At 60.3% G+C, this 19115-nt stretch overlaps 8 protein-coding genes across 8 annotated transcripts; 5 read left to right on the top strand and 3 right to left on the bottom strand.

Moving 5' to 3' along the window:
• Window positions 1-330: 330 nt before the first annotated feature.
• On the top strand, window positions 331-2008 carry D7B24_000941 (uncharacterized protein; the record flags this gene model as incomplete). The annotated part of the gene is made up of 5 exons (XM_028635188.1): window positions 331-474; window positions 561-686; window positions 747-824; window positions 877-1562; window positions 1621-2008. The coding sequence occupies 5 exons, from the start codon at window positions 331-333 to the stop codon at window positions 2006-2008; spliced, it is 1422 nt and encodes a 473-aa protein (XP_028492242.1).
• Window positions 2009-2416: 408 nt separating this feature from the next.
• HIS4 (trifunctional histidinol dehydrogenase) lies at window positions 2417-5032 on the bottom strand (the record flags this gene model as incomplete). Its single annotated transcript, XM_028635187.1, has 2 exons — window positions 2417-2610; window positions 2671-5032. The coding sequence occupies 2 exons, from the start codon at window positions 5030-5032 to the stop codon at window positions 2417-2419; spliced, it is 2556 nt and encodes an 851-aa protein (XP_028492241.1).
• A 1296-nt stretch (window positions 5033-6328) lies between these two features.
• Window positions 6329-7249, top strand: TAF9 (Transcription initiation factor TFIID subunit 9; the record flags this gene model as incomplete). Its single annotated transcript, XM_028635186.1, has 1 exon — window positions 6329-7249. One exon carries the CDS (start codon window positions 6329-6331, stop codon window positions 7247-7249), a length of 921 nt encoding a protein of 306 aa, XP_028492240.1.
• Window positions 7250-7375: 126 nt separating this feature from the next.
• D7B24_000938 (uncharacterized protein) lies at window positions 7376-7732 on the top strand (the record flags this gene model as incomplete). Its single annotated transcript, XM_028635185.1, has 1 exon — window positions 7376-7732. One exon carries the CDS (start codon window positions 7376-7378, stop codon window positions 7730-7732), a length of 357 nt encoding a protein of 118 aa, XP_028492239.1.
• Window positions 7733-8212: 480 nt separating this feature from the next.
• Window positions 8213-10606, bottom strand: D7B24_000937 (uncharacterized protein; the record flags this gene model as incomplete). Its single annotated transcript, XM_028635184.1, has 2 exons — window positions 8213-10095; window positions 10159-10606. 2 exons carry the CDS (start codon window positions 10604-10606, stop codon window positions 8213-8215), a joined length of 2331 nt encoding a protein of 776 aa, XP_028492238.1.
• A 1730-nt stretch (window positions 10607-12336) lies between these two features.
• Window positions 12337-13254, bottom strand: D7B24_000936 (uncharacterized protein; the record flags this gene model as incomplete). The annotated part of the gene is made up of 1 exon (XM_028635183.1): window positions 12337-13254. One exon carries the CDS (start codon window positions 13252-13254, stop codon window positions 12337-12339), a length of 918 nt encoding a protein of 305 aa, XP_028492237.1.
• A 656-nt stretch (window positions 13255-13910) lies between these two features.
• D7B24_000935 (uncharacterized protein) lies at window positions 13911-16010 on the top strand (the record flags this gene model as incomplete). Its single annotated transcript, XM_028635182.1, has 2 exons — window positions 13911-14026; window positions 14180-16010. 2 exons carry the CDS (start codon window positions 13911-13913, stop codon window positions 16008-16010), a joined length of 1947 nt encoding a protein of 648 aa, XP_028492236.1.
• Window positions 16011-16709: 699 nt separating this feature from the next.
• Window positions 16710-18784, top strand: DLD1_2 (D-lactate ferricytochrome c oxidoreductase; the record flags this gene model as incomplete). The annotated part of the gene is made up of 5 exons (XM_028635181.1): window positions 16710-16977; window positions 17046-18317; window positions 18386-18480; window positions 18531-18611; window positions 18692-18784. 5 exons carry the CDS (start codon window positions 16710-16712, stop codon window positions 18782-18784), a joined length of 1809 nt encoding a protein of 602 aa, XP_028492235.1.
• Window positions 18785-19115: the final 331 nt, after the last annotated feature.

The raw sequence follows: 19115 nt of genomic DNA, 5'->3' as shown, positions 1-19115 counted from the left end.
ACATCGCACCCAGGTGGCCTGGTCAGGCAGCACCTGGCCTAACCCAGCAAAATGCTGCCCGGAAAATAGTGACGACACAGCCTGGGGCTGCTGACTCACACGATCGGGAGAGGCAGACCCGCAGTTGCAAACTCGCCACGTGCGATTGGCCAATGGCCTAACCGGCCTTTGCCGGAACAATTCGGACAAACTGTGGCCTCGCAACCCAGGCAGAAACAATCTCCAGCACTGCGAGAGCGAGAATTGGAAAGCTTCGAGCCGCGAGCCGAAACCTCATCGAAAGATTTCGTCAAACCACTCATTCCCTCCTAGATCCTCCACAACTCCGCCATGGCGTCCCGGAGACTAGCTTTGAACCTCTCGCAGGGCCTGCGCAACAGGGCGGCGCTCACCAGGACCGCTCCTCTGACGAGAGGTTTTGCCTCGCCTGCGCCTGGCAAGACCCAGACGACCACCCTCAAGAATGGCCTGACAGTACGCCTCCCTTTTCTCCGGCTCCATTGGGGAACGCCGACAACGACATCGCTTTGGACGCTCTTTTCTGACTTGATACCCAACAGGTCGCTACTGATTACTCGCCATGGTCCCAGACCTCGACTGTCGGCATGTGGATCGACGCCGGTTCCAGGGCCGAGACTGACGAGAACAACGGCACTGCTCACTTCCTCGAGCACCTTGCCTTCAAGGTACAACCGCATCAAAACAAAACGCCGATACCGATGAACAATGTCTGATATTCGATATAGGGCACCTCCAACAGGACGCAGCAGCAGCTCGAGCTCGAGATTGAGAACATGGGTGGTCACCTGAACGCCTACACCTCGGTTCGTCACGACGCTAAATTCCTGAGCGAAATATGCTGACCATCAACCACAGCGCGAGAACACCGTCTACTTCGCCAAGGCCTTCAACTCCGATGTTCCCCAGTGCGTCGACATTCTCTCCGACATTCTCCAGAACTCCAAGCTCGAGGAGTCTGCCATTGAGCGTGAGCGCGACGTCATCCTCCGCGAGTCTGAGGAGGTCGAGAAGCAGCTCGAAGAGGTCGTCTTTGACCATCTGCACGCCACCGCCTTCCAGCACCAGCCCCTCGGCCGCACCATCCTCGGCCCTCGCCAGAACATCCGCGACATCACCCGCACCGAGCTCACCAACTACATCAAGAACAACTACACCGCTGACCGCATGGTTCTCGTTGGCTCCGGTGGTGTCCCCCACGAGAAGCTCGTCGAGCTTGCCGAGAAGAACTTCTCCAACCTGCCCGCCCAGAGCGCCCACAACCAGGCCTACCTTCTGTCCAAGCAGAAGGCCGACTTCATCGGCTCTGATGTCCGTGTTCGTGACGACCAGATCCCCACTGCCAACATCGCCATTGCTGTTGAGGGTGTCAGCTGGAACGACGACGACTACTACACGGCTCTCGTCGCTCAGGCCATCGTCGGCAACTACGACAAGGCCATGGGCAACGCTCCCCACCAGGGCAGCAAGCTCAGCGGCTTCGTCCACCGCAACAACCTGGCCAACAGCTTCATGAGCTTCTCCACCAGCTACAGCGACACCGGGTGAGTGTTGGGAAGTTCTTGCGTGATGAATGGACAAGATGGCTAACAACGGAACCAGTCTTTGGGGTATCTACCTCGTCACCGACCAGAAGGAGCGCGTCGACGATCTCGTCCACTTCGCCATCCGCGAGTGGATGCGTCTCGCCTCCAACGTCAGCGAGGCCGAGACGGAGCGCGCCAAGGCCCAGCTCAAGGCTTCGATCCTCCTGTCCCTCGACGGCACCACCGCCATTGCCGAGGACATTGGCCGCCAGCTTATCACCACCGGCCGCCGCGCCAGCCCCGGCGAGATTGAGCGCATCATCGACGCCATCACCGAGAAGGACGTCATGGACTTTGCCAACAGGAAGCTCTGGGACCAGGACATCGCCGTCAGCGCGGTAGGAAGCATCGAGGGTCTCTTCGACTACCAGAGGTTGAGGAACACCATGAAGCCCAAGTTCTAAGCGTGCAGTGCAAGCGAGCGATACCGGGGCCGGAGGCGATCCAAGGAATAGAGTGTATGAGATACCGTTTACAGGCCTAGTGTATCATAAAGACTTCTCTTGTGTTCACAGATGGCGACATGCGGGGTGTTAGCTGTTTGGTAATCGCAGGGCCTTTGCGCCTTGATGTTTCAGTGCTCATCTCTGCCGTGGCGTGCGTTTATGGTGACTGGTGAATGAAAGACATCGAATATGCGACGTGGGCATCTGTGTTACCATCACAAAACGAAACATCAACAGCGTGACAGGTACGAAAAGGTTTTAATTGCCACTCTAGTTCAATGCCATCGTCTGACAACGACGATCCCCCAGTAAAACTCCGGTAATCTACCCCCACCCCTCTACATGTTTCATACTGCCCATCATCTATCATTTCTTGTCGAGGTAGTTGAGACGAATCTCGACCGCGCGCCTGTGAGCCTCGAGCTCCTCGACCTTGGCCAGCTGCATGACGGCCGAGCCGACATTGCGCAGGCCCTCGGCCGTCAGGTTCGAGCTCGTGATGTGCTTGACGAAGGAGCCGAGGTTGACGCCCGAGTACTGCTTGGCGAAACCGTAGGTGGCTGGAACAACGTTAGGCTGGGGCGGGGTTCACTAGGTGCAGAAGTGGGGGGGGGACATACGAAGAGAGTGGTTCACGCCGGCCGAGTAGTCGCCGACGCTCTCGGGGGTCCACTCGCCGATGAAGATGCTGCCGGCGTTCATGACCATCTGGGCGACCTCGGGGGCGTTCTTGAGCTGGAGGATGAGGTGCTCGGGGGCGTAGTCGTTGCTGATGCGCATGGCCTCGTCCATGTCGCGGACCTGGATGGTGACCGAGTGGGCAATGGCGCCGCGGACAATGTCGACGCGCGGCAGGGCGATGGCCTGCTCGTGGAGGGCGTCCTCGATGGCGCGGAGCTTGTCCTCGGACAGGTCGACGGCGAGCAGGACGACCTGGCTGTCGACGCCGTGCTCGGCCTGGGAGAGGAGGTCGGAGGCGACGAAGGCCGGGTTGGCGTCGGCATCGGCGATGACGAGGACCTCGGAGGGACCGGCGGGCATGTCGATGCTGACGCCAGCGTTGGTGTCGTTGCTGACGAACATCTTGGCTGCCGTCACGAACTGGTTGCCGGGGCCGAGGATCTTGTCGACCTTGGGAACCGACTCGGTGCCGTAGGCCAGGGCGGCGACGGCCTGAGCGCCGCCGGCGAGGACGATGCTTTCGGCGCCGACCTTGTGGGCGACGTAGACAATCTCGGGCGTCAGGCTGCCGTCGGCGCGGGGCGGCGACGCGAAGACAATCTTCTTGCAGCCGGCGACCATGGCGGGGACACCGAGCATGAGAGCAGTGCTGGGCAGGACGGCTGTGCCACCAGGGATGTAGAGACCGACGCGCTCGATCGGCCTGGACATGCGGCTGCACACAACACCAGGCATCGTCTCGACGTGGAGGGGCTTGTCCTCCTTCTGGGCGGCGTGGAACTTTCGGATGTTCTCGAAAGAGATGTCAATGGCCTTGATGGACTCCTCAGAAAGCTTCATGGCCTCCTCCGGGAAGGGTGCCCTCAAGACAGGCGAGGTGAGTGACGTGGCCTTCTCAAACTTGTGAGTGTAGGAGAGCACGGCCTTGTCGCCGCCGGAACGGACCTCGTCAATGATAGGCTTGACGATGTTGAGAATAGCCTCAGGAGACTTCTGTGATGGCCTCTTCAGGACCTCGGTGACCTCGGCAGCCGAGACCTTGGACGCATCGTAACGGCGCATGAGGATCTTGTCTGACTTGGCACCGTTGCTCTGGGGAGCAGGTGCCGGGGCGGCCTTGGCAGGCGCTGGCGCATCGGTCTTGATGCCCTCCTTCTCGGCCCACTTGCCCTTCGCATCACCCTTTCTCCTCTTGACCTTCCAGCCCTTGGCATCAAGGCTCTTCTCGATATCAGCCACGCTGACACCAGCACTGACAGCCTTGGTGAGGGCAAAGTAAATCAGGTCTGCGGCCTCGAAAGCAACATCCTCCTTCGTTTTGGCGTCACACAGCTCCTCGGCCTCCTCCATGATCTTGGCCCGCAGGAGCTTCTCGTCGTTGAAAAGGCGTGCCGTGTAGGAGCCCTCGGGAGCAGACTCTTTCCTAGCCTTGAGGGTCTTCTCAAGACGGGCGATGCCCGTCAAGTTGCCAAAGCAGCCATCTTGCTCGAGGTGGCAGAAGCGTCCCTTTTGCCTGACGACGAACTTGATGGCGTCGTTGTCGCAGTCCAGGGAGACCTGGAGCAGCTCCTGGGTGTCGCCAGACGTGGCGCCCTTGTACCAAAGTCCGCGCTTACGGCTCTGGTAGACACCTGTCTGTGTTCGAATGGCTTCGGAAATGCTCTCCTGGCTGCTGTAGGCAAGGCCGAGCGCGGTGCTCGACTCGTCGCAGACAACGGTAGGGAGGAGACCGTCAGTCCTGTCGGTCTTCCACAGGGAGGCGATAACCTTGGCTAGTGAGAGGCGGCTCGAGTCATCTTTATTGACAGTCAGGGCGTCAGAGGGAATGATAGGGATGGCGTGAGCCTTCTGGGCAATCTCGATGAAGCTTTCGAGGTTGGCGCTAGATACGGGCTTGACGAACAGGTTGGACAGCTTCTTCTCGCTGGCCTGCTTGACGAACTCGTCGACACCGGAACTTGAAGGATCAAAGTCTTTGACGAGAAGACCATTGGGTGTGGCGGCTGAGAGGTCGAGGGTTGAAACTGTGGGGGCTACGCGATCTCTGAAGTCGGCATACTCAGGAAGTCGCTCAGTGTCGACAAAGACTCTCCTCGCACCGCGGTCGAGGAGGGACACAATGTCCTCGTATGATTGAACAGCACTGACGTCAAAGTAAGCCTGGAAGTCGGTGTTGCTGGCAAGCGTCTTATCATCGGCATCGAAGAAAGGGGCGCCCAGGACCGAGACCTGTTCGCGAGTGAGGCCCTCAGAAGAGGTTCCGACACTGATGACGAACGGGAAGGGCAGTGTCGTCTCCATGGCTGTCTGGATGATTGGCGATGAGCCAATGATGTGATGTGAGAGTGGGATGACGAGGAATACGGGTGTCCGAGTCAACCAGTGTCCGGGTATATATCGTGAGATCCAAGCAGGCAGTTGGTGAGTCAATAGAGGAAAATATTTAGCGTGACGCCGTTGACTGTGAGCGTCACAGTGTCCTGCATCGGACCTGGACAGTCCACTCGATTTGGCGGGGCATTTTCGCAGTCTTTTGCCCCTCCATTTGCCAAGGCCCAATCGACACACCCTGGCGCAGGGAAATAAGGTGTGGTCAGTGCATGACGCGGAGCGGATTATTTGACGACCGATCACTCCGGCCGTGGACGGGTTAGTGTCCTTGCCGCTATTGCTCTGTTGTCTGCGCTCGAAAGACTGTGACAGTGTAGTTGGATTAGGTTGGTCACTCAGTATTGAGCGAGAAGGACTCGACATTTGAAAGCGTCTGCCAGAAGACTTGGCTTCAATGCAGACTTCTTTCCTCCGATGGTCGGTTTGGCAAGATTCCCGTCCACCTGGCCATGAAGGTTTGGTTGATCACTGGCATGCATGATCAAATAGCAGGCTTGACTTCCTGCCACATCGGAGCATCAAAAAAAAAATGAAGTCAGATGAGAGGGTTCCTTGTGAGTGAAGGGCATATGCCTCTCTCCATCTCCAGTTTCTACTGCTCCGTTGCTGGACATTGATAATAATGTGGAAGTATCGCCATGATATCGAGCTCACCCACAGAAAAATCACGGTGGCGATTTCCAGCACACTTGAAAATAAAAGACAGGTAAAGACCAATGGCTCATGGAATAACACGAACGGGCATTGAGATTGTTGGGTTGAATGCTTGGGTCGTGGATCGATGTTATGCATCTGCTGAGGTAAGGAAGGCTCCCACTCGGCTAAAGCAGCGAGGCCTTGCCAGAGCCGTTGGTTCAGCGAAGGCAGCTACAGCTTCGCTCCTGCGGTCAAGCACCTTCAAGCTCAATCCTAAGCCTGTGGCTGCCAACCTCTCGAAAGCGACCAATTCGACCAACATTGCTCAATAAGAGAAACGCTGTGGATCTCCTGCTAGAAATCTATCCACAAAATACCCATCAGCACACAAACGAAGACCTGCGCCCTCGATCGCGTCGCATCCCGCCGTGCTCGACGCGAATCACACACCCAGCACTCTTCATTTTCGATCGTCTCGAGCAACGCCTCATACAAGAAGAGCTTCCTGCAAAAACCCTCTCAAACTCCTCCGAATCACACGTCTTCTCAGCGCCTTCCACTCCAGCCACCATGGCCTCCCAGACAGCACCCCAGACCAACGGCCTGCCTGCCTCCTCGAACGGCAGCCAGAGCAACCCTGCGACACAGGCGACAGCATCCCACTCGCAACCGCCAGCATCTCAGTCACAAACCGCCACAAACGCGTCACAATCGCAGTCGACTCAGCAGAACCAGCAACAGCAACAACAGCAGCAGCAAGGCCAGCAGGCGCCCGCGTCCCCCACAACCTCGGCCCCGCGCCCCCGCGACGCGCGCATGATCGAGCTCCTCCTCACCTCGCAGGGCGTGACGGCGTACGAGTCGCGCGTGCCGCTCCTGCTCCTCGACTTTGCCTACCGCCACACGTCGTCGATCCTCAACGACGCCCTCCACCTCTCGGCCGACCCCTACACGACGCACGCCGGCTCCAAGCCCTCGGCCTCGGCGGGCGCCGGCGCCGCCTCGATCCCCGGCACGGGCGGCGACGCCACCGTGTCGGCCAACGCCGTCAAGCTCGCCATCGCCGCGCGCCTCAGCTACCAGTTCCGCGGCGGCGCCGGCGCCGGCGGCATGAGCAAGGACTGGCTCCAGGACCTCGCCAAGGAGCACAACCGCGTCGCCCTACCCAAGGTCGCGCCCAACGAGTGGGGCGTCCGCCTGCCCAGCGAGCGCTTCGTCCTCAGCGGCACGAGCTGGGGGCTCAAGGACATGTGGGAGGAGGCCGGCATGGACGAGGACTCGGACGACGACGTGCCCGTGGTGGCGGCGCCCGGCGGCGGCAGTGGCGCCATGGAAGGTGTCGAGCAGACGGGCGCCGGTGCCAACACTGCGATCAAGGACGACGATGACGAGGACGTCGGCGGCGAGGGCGTCGAGGGCGGCACCATGGAGGACGTCTTCGGCAACGAGATGGACGAGGACAAGGACCTCAAGATGGAAGGGTCGGGCTAGAAGGACGGCTCTTCCACCGCCGCAGCTGCAGCTGCGACCGCGCACGTCGGGCACTTCGGACACGATCCCCTGGTGCAGCCGCCTGGCTTGCGCCCTGTGCTTCTCAATCGCGTCATGGGCCACATCATGAGCCGGAACCTGCACCCAGAGGGCGACGGGCCGATATACATCCAGCCGACTGCAGCTGCCCACGGGCCGGCTTTTGTTGCGCGTGGCACCTTTGCTCTTCCCACTGGCGACGCATACATGACCGGGGTTCCGCTCAATGGCCACGTCATGGGAGTCAACGCGAATTACGCCTTCGATTTTGGGGGTCACACTGCGAGGGCCACATCTGTTACGGCCGACATGGAATTAGGGACAGACGGGGTCCTGAACGACGACGGCTCATATCATGTTGAGCAGATGCACATGCCGGGCTCTTCTTCAGGCAATACTGGGGCTTACTTTGTGCCAATGGATAGGACTTGGGGCCCGTATTGAGAGTGGGCGCGTCACTGCCAACGAAAAAGAAAAGCAGAGCATGGGATCCGCGTGTGTAGAGAAAGTGTACCATATATACCCAGGGCCATGAGCCCACAAACAAATCGAACGGAGCCGGTTAATAATGAGTTTCATCTCTTCATGTCTTTGTATCGTGTATTGATCGCTGTGCAAGACTTTTATCGGATCCGTTGTACATGAAAAAACAGCAACCGCTCGCTCGATCTACCTCGTCGAGAAACACCAATCCAACGCCTGTCGCTATGCACCTCTCGTCCTGCCTCATCCAGTACACATCTCGTCCCAGACCTCCTTTCGAGGTAATAAATCCGCAGAAAAGAAGGAACGCACGCCAAAGAAAGCCGCACCGTCGCTCGCAACAAAACGTTGCCATTAAATTTGCTTGGTCTTTTCGGTCTCGGGATCATAAACGTCACCAGCCTGGTAAGAGCAAAACTAGATTTAGCGCACTGGGTTCTTTCACTTCCACGCCGGCTTCTCCTGGGTGAGATGCTTTACCCCTGTGATCATCTCGGCGCCAATGTCCTCGACCACTGGCTTGTCAGAGGTCGGGCTCAGCTTGGCACCGTTGATTGGCTCGTCAGCCATGACAGTACGCTCACGCTCCGTTCGCGCGGGGCTCGCGGGTGCGTCGTCATCGTCATTGTCACCGTCATCTTCGGCGTCTTCGAACGAGTCTTCGTCATCGCCATCCTCGTCGTCGAGCACCAGAGATTTCATCATGGAGTCGTCGCCGGTGACGCTGTCGCTGAGGATGCTTTCGCGTCCGTCTGCGTACTCGTCAATAGAATCACGCGAGATGTAACTGTCAGCCATGCCGTCGCCGGCCTCCTCGTCATCGTCTTCTTCATCATCATCTTCATCGTCCTCCTCCTCATCGTCGTCCTCGTCATCCGTATCGCTGGCGGAGAACTCGTCGAGTTCGAGGGGCGTGTTCCTCCAGAACTTGAAATCGGTGTATTCCTCACCACCACCAGTGATGAGGGTACTGACAGGGGGGAAGAAGTGGTCCACGACCTCGTTGATGTTGATGTAGCTTAGTTTCAGCTTGTTAAGACTGAGGAGATCAAGCGACACCTCAGCATTGGAGTTGATGGTAAAGATGCGGTTCCTCGGAACATCGACCGTTCGGTACGATATCTGGTCCGTGAGACGGTTGCCGAATCCGGCATAGAAGGGAGTCTGGTCCGGCCCGTACAGGTGACGAATGTCTCGAAGTGTAGCCATCTTGAACACATGGGGCTTGCGAAGATACACTTCCCGTCGAAGGGCGGCCATTGTCCGGTCAGGGGACAGAATGGTCGGGCCCCGCGGGACCTTGTAGTTTTCCTGCTGAATGCCCGCGAGGTACGCTCTCGTCGTGTCCGACTGTCCCACGGACCGACTGGTCAGGTACATGATGTTGTAACCATTCGCAGCGATATCGCTGTACAATTTCGCCACACCAGCGTGCGTCCAGTCACGTCCGATCATGTTGAGGACGTGGCCGAGGGCGTCCGACTTGGTGATGGTGCCATCAATGTCGGAAATGACAACTGGCGTCTCATGCCTCCAGAGGTACATGTTGGCCTGGCAGGTCGCACGGTTGACAGTGAAGCTCATGCTGTTCTCGCCGGGCTTCAGACCCAGAGCCTTCAGCTGATCGCTAGTCAACCGGAGCGTCTTGGCGTAATTGAGGTTGGGGTCTCCGGCGGTCGAACCTGGCGGGGTGCTCAGGGGCGTCTGGAGGCCCCCATCCGATTCAGACCTCCTGTGCGAGTGAGCTGGCCCCGTCGTCGTCTCGTCGCTAGCGTCGCTCTGATAGCCAGGGTCGGAGACGGCATCAGCAGCAGGCGTGGGGCCGTGGCCAATGCCAGCCGCCATGGTCTTCTTGCGCGCAGCTTCTTTGGCTTCTTCACTGCTGTAGATCCAGATATTGCCGTGCTCGTCCATGCCGAAGAGGGAGCCAATGTCATAGTTGCCGTCAAGTTCCTGAGAGAGGATCTTACGAGCAACAATCTCGGCGCGGAAGATTTCCTCTTCGCTGCTCTTGAAACCCGTCATGTCGAGTTTGAGATCGCCAGTCTCGGTAACCTGGCTAGGAATATTGGCTGCCTCAAGGTTCCGCGACAGGGCGATGGCGCGCTCGAGCGCCTCTCGGGGCGCCAGCGGAGGTGGACTGTGCGAGCGTTCTGACAATTCTTGGCTCTGCCCGTCGGAAGGCTCATCGGTCAGGTCGCGGTCGGTTGAGCGGGCTGATTTGCGCAAGATATCGTCACTGTGAGGGCGCATCATGCTTGACCAGTCGCCAGACGCTGGCCGTCCGTTCGACAGTTCGGGGGATGTAGACGAGGAGATGAGAGCTAGTTCAAAGGGTCAGCGCTCGAACACGTCCATCTGTGGCACCGAGTCGGTCATCTTCTTACTGTGGTCGCGCGAGGAGTACACTACAGCAGGAGGAGGACGGCGGGGCTTCCTGTTGAGCTCGTCGAGATCGAGCAGATCAGGCTCCTGGAGTCCAGCCTCGGGCGAGTGCTGCGGGTCCATGGGCGGGCTGGAGGCGGGCGAGACAAGCGGCGAGGTCTGCATGTCCTTGGGAATAGTTTCTTTGGTCTCAAAGACGAAGAAAGCCTCGCCTTCTTCGCCGAGCTTCATGGAGTAGGGTTGCTTTTCGCCATTGACTTTGAACTCGACCTTCTTCTCGTAGGGACGAAGGAGGGAGAATTTGCCAAAGCGCACATGGAAAGGAGAGCAAACGAGGGAGCCATCATCCTGCTCGACGACAATGACGTCGATGGCACCGCTGAGGGTAGCAGGGTTGATGGAGTTCCATGCCGAGGACACGGAACTCAGTGAGCTCCTGACGTACTGCATTTTGTAGGTGTCGTTTGTGACGATTGGAGGGGGAGGGGGGCGCTACTCGAAGGCGAGGGAGCGAGGAGACCAAGGAAGCCGGGGCAACCAGGGACACCAAGATGTAGAGGCAGCGCGATGCGAAGGGAGCAGATGTTTCGGAAGGTGGTCGAAGTGTTTTCTTGGCGCAGTCGTCAAAGGAGGTCCAAAAACTAGGCTGCTGCGCAAGATGGGCTGACGACTTTGGGAGTTGTTGAACAGGAGCGCTGGGTGCGGAGGCGATTGTTGGGGAAGCTGTATATCTGATGTGCAAGACCCTTGTCTGGACCGAACCTGGATAGTTCGCGGTAGTTGAGCAAGGGAACGTGGGCGTCGCAGTTGGAATGGGGCAAGGTTCCGTCGAAAAAAGGGGGGGAGAATGTAGGCGCAAGGCCGGTCGCTGTGTATACGAGGGTGAAGATAGCCAGGCTGAGAAGAAAGGACGGCGAAGAAAAAGAGCAGACGGAGCAGAAGACCTCGGAACAAAAGCGTCAGGAGCCTCGTGACAAGTCGTTGAGACGGAGACCAGGCCCAGAATATGTACCACGGCGACCAGCCGTGACCTATTCGGAGCGCAAGTGGAGTGTCGGGGGGGGGGATGAATGACGAAACGAATGGGGAAGCCAGGCCCGGCACGGGCAAGCGCACGCACTTCTGGCAGGTGCAGCAGGGGACTGGAAGGAGCGCCTCACATCGCACTGTATCATCACCTGAGCACGCATCGGATGGTACCTGCCGCCCCCTGTACCTCTACAGTGCAGTCAGATCGGACTTGCCCGGCCGAAAAGAGGTGTCAGACGGTCCACAGAGGCAAGAGAGACGCAGTAGTCGCTCACCCTCCCGTTTGCCGTCTTCTCACTGATGCCGGGATGGACTGGCTTGCTCTAGCGTCTGCCTCACTGTTTTCTTCTTCCGCCTGGCGGGTGCCTGCATGCAATCCCATTCACTCCTCTTGTTCGCCTCAGCCAGCCCGCGTCTCAACCTCATTTGGCCACTGTCTCCAATCCGTGGCCATCTCTGGCTGCGATGCCACCTGTCGAGCCGGTCTGTGTCTCCTGTTGCTCTGGAGCCTGGGATGGCCCGGTCGAGGTCCTCCGACAGCCACTCATCACATGGAGCAGGCAGACAAGTCTCAACGACGAAAGCCAAGCTGGTCAAACCTTGGAACAGACGGAACAGTGACTCGTGCGCTCCTCACCATTGCCGCATAACCTATGCTGGGCACGCCGCACGGCTCTGACGTCTAGCACACCTCCAAGCAGGCACAGCACAATTTTGCTTTGGTCTCCTTTTTTCTTTTTTTTTCTTTGGCAGTTTCCCATGCAAATTCTTATCAATTACAGACTCTAGCCCCTCCGCAAACACTCTCCTTTGGCATGTGAACCTCGGACACGCGCACTAGACAGCTGTATCCCGACCGTGCTATGGAGCCACTGGCCAAAATCTCTGCCCAGCCCGAGGCTGCCGTCGCCTACAAATGCATCCAGGTGGGAAGACCCGAGCCAACCAGGGCACCGCGCACTGCCCTTGGGCGTTTGCCATCGAAGCAACCCAACACCCGGCCCGCCAGCACATGTCGATCAATGATCCCGGGTCCCGCAGACCCCCGACCCATACGGTCACGGCTCCGAGGATAGCGCCATTTTCATGTGCCTGGTTGCTGCAGCCCTACCAGTGGTAGATGGACGCCTCTTCAGGTAGTCCTACGTCCACTACAGCTTGGGCTTGGTCTGCTTCTCCTCCCACCATGGATACGCAGTCGGGGCGTCCTTATCGATGCTCGCCGCAAATTCGGGTGCGCGCTTGTCCAAGAAGCTCTGCATCCCCTCCTTGCTATCCCGCCCACGGATCAGATCCCAGAAGAGGGAACTCTCGAGCAGGTGCGCCTCCTCGGGTGTCCCAGGGTTCCGGTAGATCAGCTCCTTGTTCACCTTGGTCGAGACGGCGCTGACGTTCTCCGCCACCTCCTCCGCAATGGCAAGCGCCCGCGGCAGGACCTCCCCAGGCTCCACAATCTCGCTGAAGAGGTCTCCGAACAGCGGGCTCGTGGCCGGGTACACGCCGCCCGTGGTGACGAGGTGCATGGCCCGGCTTGTCCCGACGAGGCGCGGCAGGAAGAAGCTGCTGCACGCCTCCATGTTGAAACCACGTCGGCCGAAGACGAAGCCGACCTTGGCCTTGTTGGAGACGACGCGGATGCTGGCCGGCAGGGTCATGGTGATACCGACGCCCACAGCGCTGCCATTGATGGCGGCGACGATGGGCTTGGCGCACCTGTGCATGGAGAGGGTGACGCGGCCGCCGCCGTCGCGGTACTCGTCGCGGGGAATCTCCGTGTTGACCTTGCGCGAGCCGGCAATGGCGAGGTCCATGCCGACGCAGTAGTACTGATTGGACTGGTCGGAGTCAGTGAGGACTATGCACTTGACCCGGGGGTCGGCGGACAGCAGGGTGAAGGTCGCTTCCAGCGAGTCGGCCATGGAGTCGGTGAAGGCATTGCGGGCAGCTGGGCGATTCAGGATGACGAGCACAACGGACGTGACAGTGGGTGAAGAGGCCGGATGGTGGGCGAACTTGACGTCAGGGAGGGTGAAATTGGTGTAGGTGTCGGGGGGTGTAAGAGCGGCCATTGTGTATCGAGAGCCAATGCAGGCAGGCAGGTGTTCGGTTGTACAGTGACGGGTTGGAACAACAGGGCAGATACGAGACACGGAGAGGTGGTTTCACGCGCAAGACAATGCGCCTGTTTGCATGGTGGTGATGCTGGATGAAGAACGGACACAGCTGGGTGCGGCTGGTTAATTATGATCATGTCCCAAGTTCAGAGGAGGAGGGGTCACCCGGGCAGCCGAGGTTCAGTCTCCCGTCGGCGTGATCGTCTTGTTGGCAGCACTCGCACCAGACGTTTGGCCCTCGTTCGAAGCAGAACATGGATTGTTCTCCAACCTGAAGCTCCTCTCCATCGGATTCTTCCCCGTGCATCAGGCGAGATGACACGAGTGCGAAGACGCGGTCTCTGTGAAGATGCACGTCCCTGTCCAGCACGCTCCAGGTGTTGTTGAGTGGATGCCCCACCAGCCCGCCAACGGCCGCACAGTGTGTCCGTCACATACTTCGCACCCGACTGCGGCTGGCTCATCGGACCATCAAGGCAGAAACTTCTTCTCCTGCCGTTCGTCCTACGTCGCCCCCCTCTTACAACCCCAGCACAATCACACACAGCAGCTATTGACATCTCAACACAAAACGGGCAGGCCGCTCTGTCCCGACCACAGCCGTTGCCATCATGGTCTACAAGTGGGAGGCACACAAGGAGATATGCGAGCGCCTCTACATTGAGGAGAAGAAGTCGTTTCGCGTCATCGCCGCTTACATGAAGGAGCACCACAACTTTGGCGCCAGGTACGTTTCCATCCTCCATCTCGCCCACCGGACTCGGCGCAACAAAAGACGCCCGCCGTATCCTTCATACACACACACACACGCATATACACGGGTTCACTATGGATCATGTTATCCACCCCCACTACGAGACGCGGCCTCACTAACATCGAGCCCTCGCAGCGAACGCGCTCTGCAATGCCAATTCCGCCGCTGGGGGTTCCCGAGCCGCTACAAGCGCGTGCGCAAGGACGACCACCTCGTCGCCAAGGTGCGCGAGCTGTGGGAGCAGAATGTCAGCCAGCGCGAGATGCACCGCATCGTCAACGAGGAGGAGGGCTACGAGATTAGCTCGCGCGAGCTGCTGCGGCTTCGTCAGGAGCACAACCTCATGCTGCGCGGCCGCAACGGCGATCGTCCTTCGACCGAGGGGCCCGACGACGACGACGAATCCATGGCCGAGGACGGCACGCCGGTGAGTCCCGGCCAGCATCAGGACCAGAATCAGGATCAGGAACAGGCGCCATCGGGTGCTGCTGCTGCTGCTGCTGCTGCTTCTGCTGGCGAGGGACAACAGCAGCAGCAACCAGTCGTCGAGCTGTTCCCGGCGCCGGTGAAGACGTCGCCTGCCGGGAAAGGGCACAACAAGCCGCGTCGCCTGACCAAGGTGTTCGGCCTGCGGTCGAGGGATGCGGCGGGCCCCCCGAGGTTCCCGTCCGAGCTGACGCTTGACGAGGCGAAAGCCATCTTGGGCTTGGACGAGGACTCGTACGTCGGCATGCGCGCCATTTTCACGCGCCTTTGCGAGGAGGCAGGCGTCATCAAGAAGACGATTGCCGGGCCGGACAGGTGGGAAGGCCTCAAGGACGCGCTCATCCGCCAGTTCCCGCCCCTCGAGGCCGAGATGTGGCAGAGCCGAGACAACCACGACGGCAAGAAGCTGGCGCTCGACGTCATCTGCACCGACTGCACCAAGCGCCTGCGCGTCAAGAACCGCAACCTCACGCTGCCCGACGCGCGGGTCGTGCTGGGCATCAACCCCGAGGAGACGAGACAGCTCCGCGCGTCGTGGTACAAGCTCGTCGAGGAGAACGGCGTGCACAGCAAGACGCAGGCCGGCGTCAAGCAGTGGAATGACCTGAAGAACCAGTGGGGCCAGCGGTGTCCGATTGTGCAGCGCGTGCTGACGGCCGGCAACACGCAGTCGACGCACGAGGACAAGCTGCGGGCTCTCGAGCTGCTGGCCCGTGATGTCATGAAGAGGCGATGGGACGATGCCGGACGCGCGAAGAAGGCACAGGCTGGCAAGAAGGCCTCGGCAACACCAAGTGCAGAGACAGCTGGCAAGGCTGCCAAGCAGACCCAGACCCAGACCCAGACCCAGCAGCAACAGGCAAGCCGCCCAGGACTCGAACCCCGCTTCGTGGTTGCGGATGCGCCGATGGGCGACAATCCTCACGCCGAGGAGCAGGACGGGGATGGCACGGCAGGGAACGGGCAGGACCACATGTACCAGTCGAACTACCCCGATCCTCAAGTCAGCGCGCAGCAGCCGTACGCATCCCCACACAATCCACAGCGGGTGGTCCTGGATTCGACACTGGGATCGTCGTTGCTGATGGCGGTGAACAGCGAGTCGGCGGCCTACCAGCAGCAGCAGCAGCAGCAGCACATGTCACCTCAGCAGCAAGCGGCGCCAGGGCCGCCGTCCACGAGCACGGCCATCTTCCTACGGCTGAGCCCCCTCTCGACCTACGAGACGAGCACCTCTCTCTGGATCGCGACGATGAGCGCCCACTCGGTGCGGGAGCTACGGCACGTGGCGGTCGAGAAGTTTCCCAATGCCGCCTGCCTGCGTGTCGAAGGCATTCTGAAGGACGGCAAAGGCGGCGAGATGCCGCTGCTGATTGACGGCGATACCGAGCTCGAGGCCTACTTGACGCATCTGAATGGGGCGACGCCGACGTTTTCTGTGCAACTCGTGCCTGGGTGGCGGCCCGCTTGATCGTGCTCGAGAGCGGCTGGGAGGCAGGCAGGCAGGATGAGAACAACGGAGTATAGACTGCGACTAGCCATGCAGCTGGTCATACGATCATGAGATTTGAGTGTCGAGGCCATGCTGGGCCTTCCACCCGGCAATCATGGTCGAAATTCGGAGGGTTTGGGGGTGGGACTCTGGATGATCACAACTGTGCATCCGATAATCGGAGGCCATGCGCCTGGACAGCAAGAAAAGCGAGGAGTACCTTCATGAATACAATGATACCACGAATGTATAAATGGCGTGACATTCGATTCAACCAAGCACTGACACGGTAGCCATCACAACTAAGGGGTCAGAGGGGCAGACATGCGCACCGGGCCGGAGCAGTGGGTCGGAAGAGTGGACTGGAGCTGACCGATCCAAGGCGCCGATCCCTTCCACCGCCCGAAGCTACCCCGATTTTTGCATTGCATCTGCAGTTGGCAGTAGCTCCAGCCCATGCCCAGCACCAAGAACATCAGTCAACCCACGACCGAGGAGCTGCTGTCTCCCGACTTGCCACCAGCATACACACGAGCCTTCGCCTGCCATCTCCTCAATCGAAGCGACATTTCCATCGCCCATCAACGCATGCGTCGCGTTCCCTGCCGCATGGCCTGAGCCAGTCGACGACCATCCCCAGTACACAACCTCGAGCAAACCACACATCAGATCATCATCATGGCCCGCCTCCCAGCCCAGGCCTCCCAGAGCGCCCTGCGGCGTTTCCGCACGACACCCCGCGGCACCGCCTACGCCCTGCGACACCTGGCCTCCGACAGCAAGCCCCCCGAGCGCGTATCGAACGAGGACAAGGCGGGCCGGTCGTTCCAGGGCCAGGTGACGGGCAGCATCACGCAGCGTCTGGCGCGGGAGAGGGCGGATCGCGAGAGATTCGCCAACGAGCGTGAAAAGTCGGCGTCAAGCCGGAGCTATGCCCTGACCTTTGGTATGTGCAACCATTGTTCGGCCTCCTCATGAGTGTCGCCCCCCAAGCTGACCACCTCCTGCCCGCAGTCCTGCTCTTCACCATGGGCTCGTCCTACTACCTCGGCACGCTCTACCCGCCCAAGCCCAGCGAGGACTCGACGCTGCCGCTCGACAAGACGATTGCGCCCGCGCACAAGACCAACATGGAGAACATGCAGGCGGCGTGGGCCGACTTTGTGCACATTCTCGGCAAGGAGCACGTCAGCACGGCGCCCAACGACCTCGACCACCACGCCTCGTCCGAGTGGTCGTCGCACCCGGCCCAGGCGTCGGAGCGGCCCTTTTGCGTCGTCTTCCCCTCGTCGACCGAGGACGTGGCGGCCATCATGAAGGTGTGCCACCGGCGCCGCATCCCCGTCGTCGGCTACAGCGGCGGCACGTCGCTCGAGGGCCACTTTGTGCCGACGCGCGGCGGCGTCTGCGTCGACTTTGGCCGCATGAACAAGGTGCTGGCGCTGCACGAGGCCGACCTCGACGTCGTCGTGCAGCCGGCCGTCGGCTGGGAGGCGCTCAACGACCAGCTCGGCGCGTCGGGCCTCTTCTTCCCGCCCGACCCGGGCCCCGGTGCCATGATCGGCGGCATGGTCGGCACGGGCTGCAGCGGCACCAACGCGTACCGCTACGGCACCATGCGCGAGTGGGTGCTCTCGCTGACGGTCGTGCTGGCCGACGGCACCGTCATCAAGACGCGGCAGCGGCCGCGCAAGAGCTCCGCCGGCTACGACCTCACCAAGCTCTTCATCGGGTCCGAGGGCACGCTGGGCCTCGTCACCGAGGCGACCCTCAAGGTGACGGTCAAGCCGGCGTCGACGTCGGTCGCCGTCGCCACGTTCCCCTCGATCCGCCACGCCGCCAACTGCGTCGCCCGCGTCGTGGGCGCCGGCGTGCCCGTCGCCGCCGTCGAGATCCTCGACGACCTGCAGATGCGCTGCATCAACGAGTCGGGCACGACGGGCCGCGCCTGGCAGGAGGCGCCGACGCTCTTCTTCAAGTTTGCCGGCACGGCGCGCGGCGTCAAGGAGCAGGTCGCCCTCGTCCAGGGCTTCGCGGGCCAGGCCGGCGGCAAGTCGTTCGAGTTTGCCCGCAACGAGGAGGAGCAGCACGACCTGTGGAGCGCCCGCAAGGAGGCCCTCTGGAGCACCATGGCCGTCAAGCGCGACGGCGACCACGTCTGGACCGGCGACGTCGCCGTGCCCATGAGCCGGCTGCCGGACATCATCGAGGAGACCAAGGACGCCATGGGCAAGAGCGGGCTGTTCGGCACCATTGTGGGCCACGTCGGCGACGGCAACTTTCACAGTGAGTTCTCTTTTTCCCCCCTCGTCTTGTCACTCCTCGTCACTGGGCACACACATCTAACGAGGCAGTCATCCTGCTGTACAACGACAAGGAGCGCAAGAGGGCCGAGACGCTCGTGCACAACATGGTCAAGCGCGCCGTCGAGATGGAGGGCACCGTCACGGTATGTGCATCCCGTCAGGACTTTGTGGGTATTCAGACTGACGGCAGCAGGGCGAGCACGGCGTGGGCCTCGTCAAGAGGGATTACCTCCCGCACGAGCTCGGCGAGACGACCGTGGACGCCATGCGACAGGTACGTACAGGAGCCTCCGCATAGAGACGCCTCTTCCATCCATACAGCCTCTCCTGGAGACCCCCACTGACACAAGACAGATCAAGAAGGCGTTCGACCCGCTCTGCCTGCTCAACTGCGACAAGGTGGTTCGGATGCAGAAGCCCAAGGCGGGCGAGGTCGCCGCGTGGTAGAGGGTGGAAGGGCACGTTCATGTACGATGGAAGCTGTTGTAACACTCGGAATGGGAACTGGCTTGCTTTGCCCTGTTCGCTCTGCTACAGGGGTATTGAAGCCTCTGCAGGCTGTGGAAGCCAGGCGTCGTCTCCCTCGAACGTGATGCCTCTGTGTGATCCAACACAGTGTGGTACAGCGTAACGGCCATGCTGTGACGGTCGAGTAGAAAACGGAACTCAACCGTGGCGATATTGCGGAAGGTAGGTAGGTCGCGGTAATTGGCCGAGCAGGAGCTGCTCAACCATGTCTTGGCCCACGCGTAAGCTTGAGCACGGGCCAGGCAGGCAA

Source organism: Verticillium nonalfalfae (genome assembly GCF_003724135.2).
Source record: "Verticillium nonalfalfae strain VnAa140/NRRL 66861 chromosome Unknown scaffold_116, whole genome shotgun sequence".
NCBI classification, from domain to species: domain Eukaryota; kingdom Fungi; phylum Ascomycota; class Sordariomycetes; order Glomerellales; family Plectosphaerellaceae; genus Verticillium; species Verticillium nonalfalfae.
The sequence above is the reverse complement of the archived record's forward strand: the minus strand, read 5'-3'. Positions and strand labels throughout refer to the sequence as shown.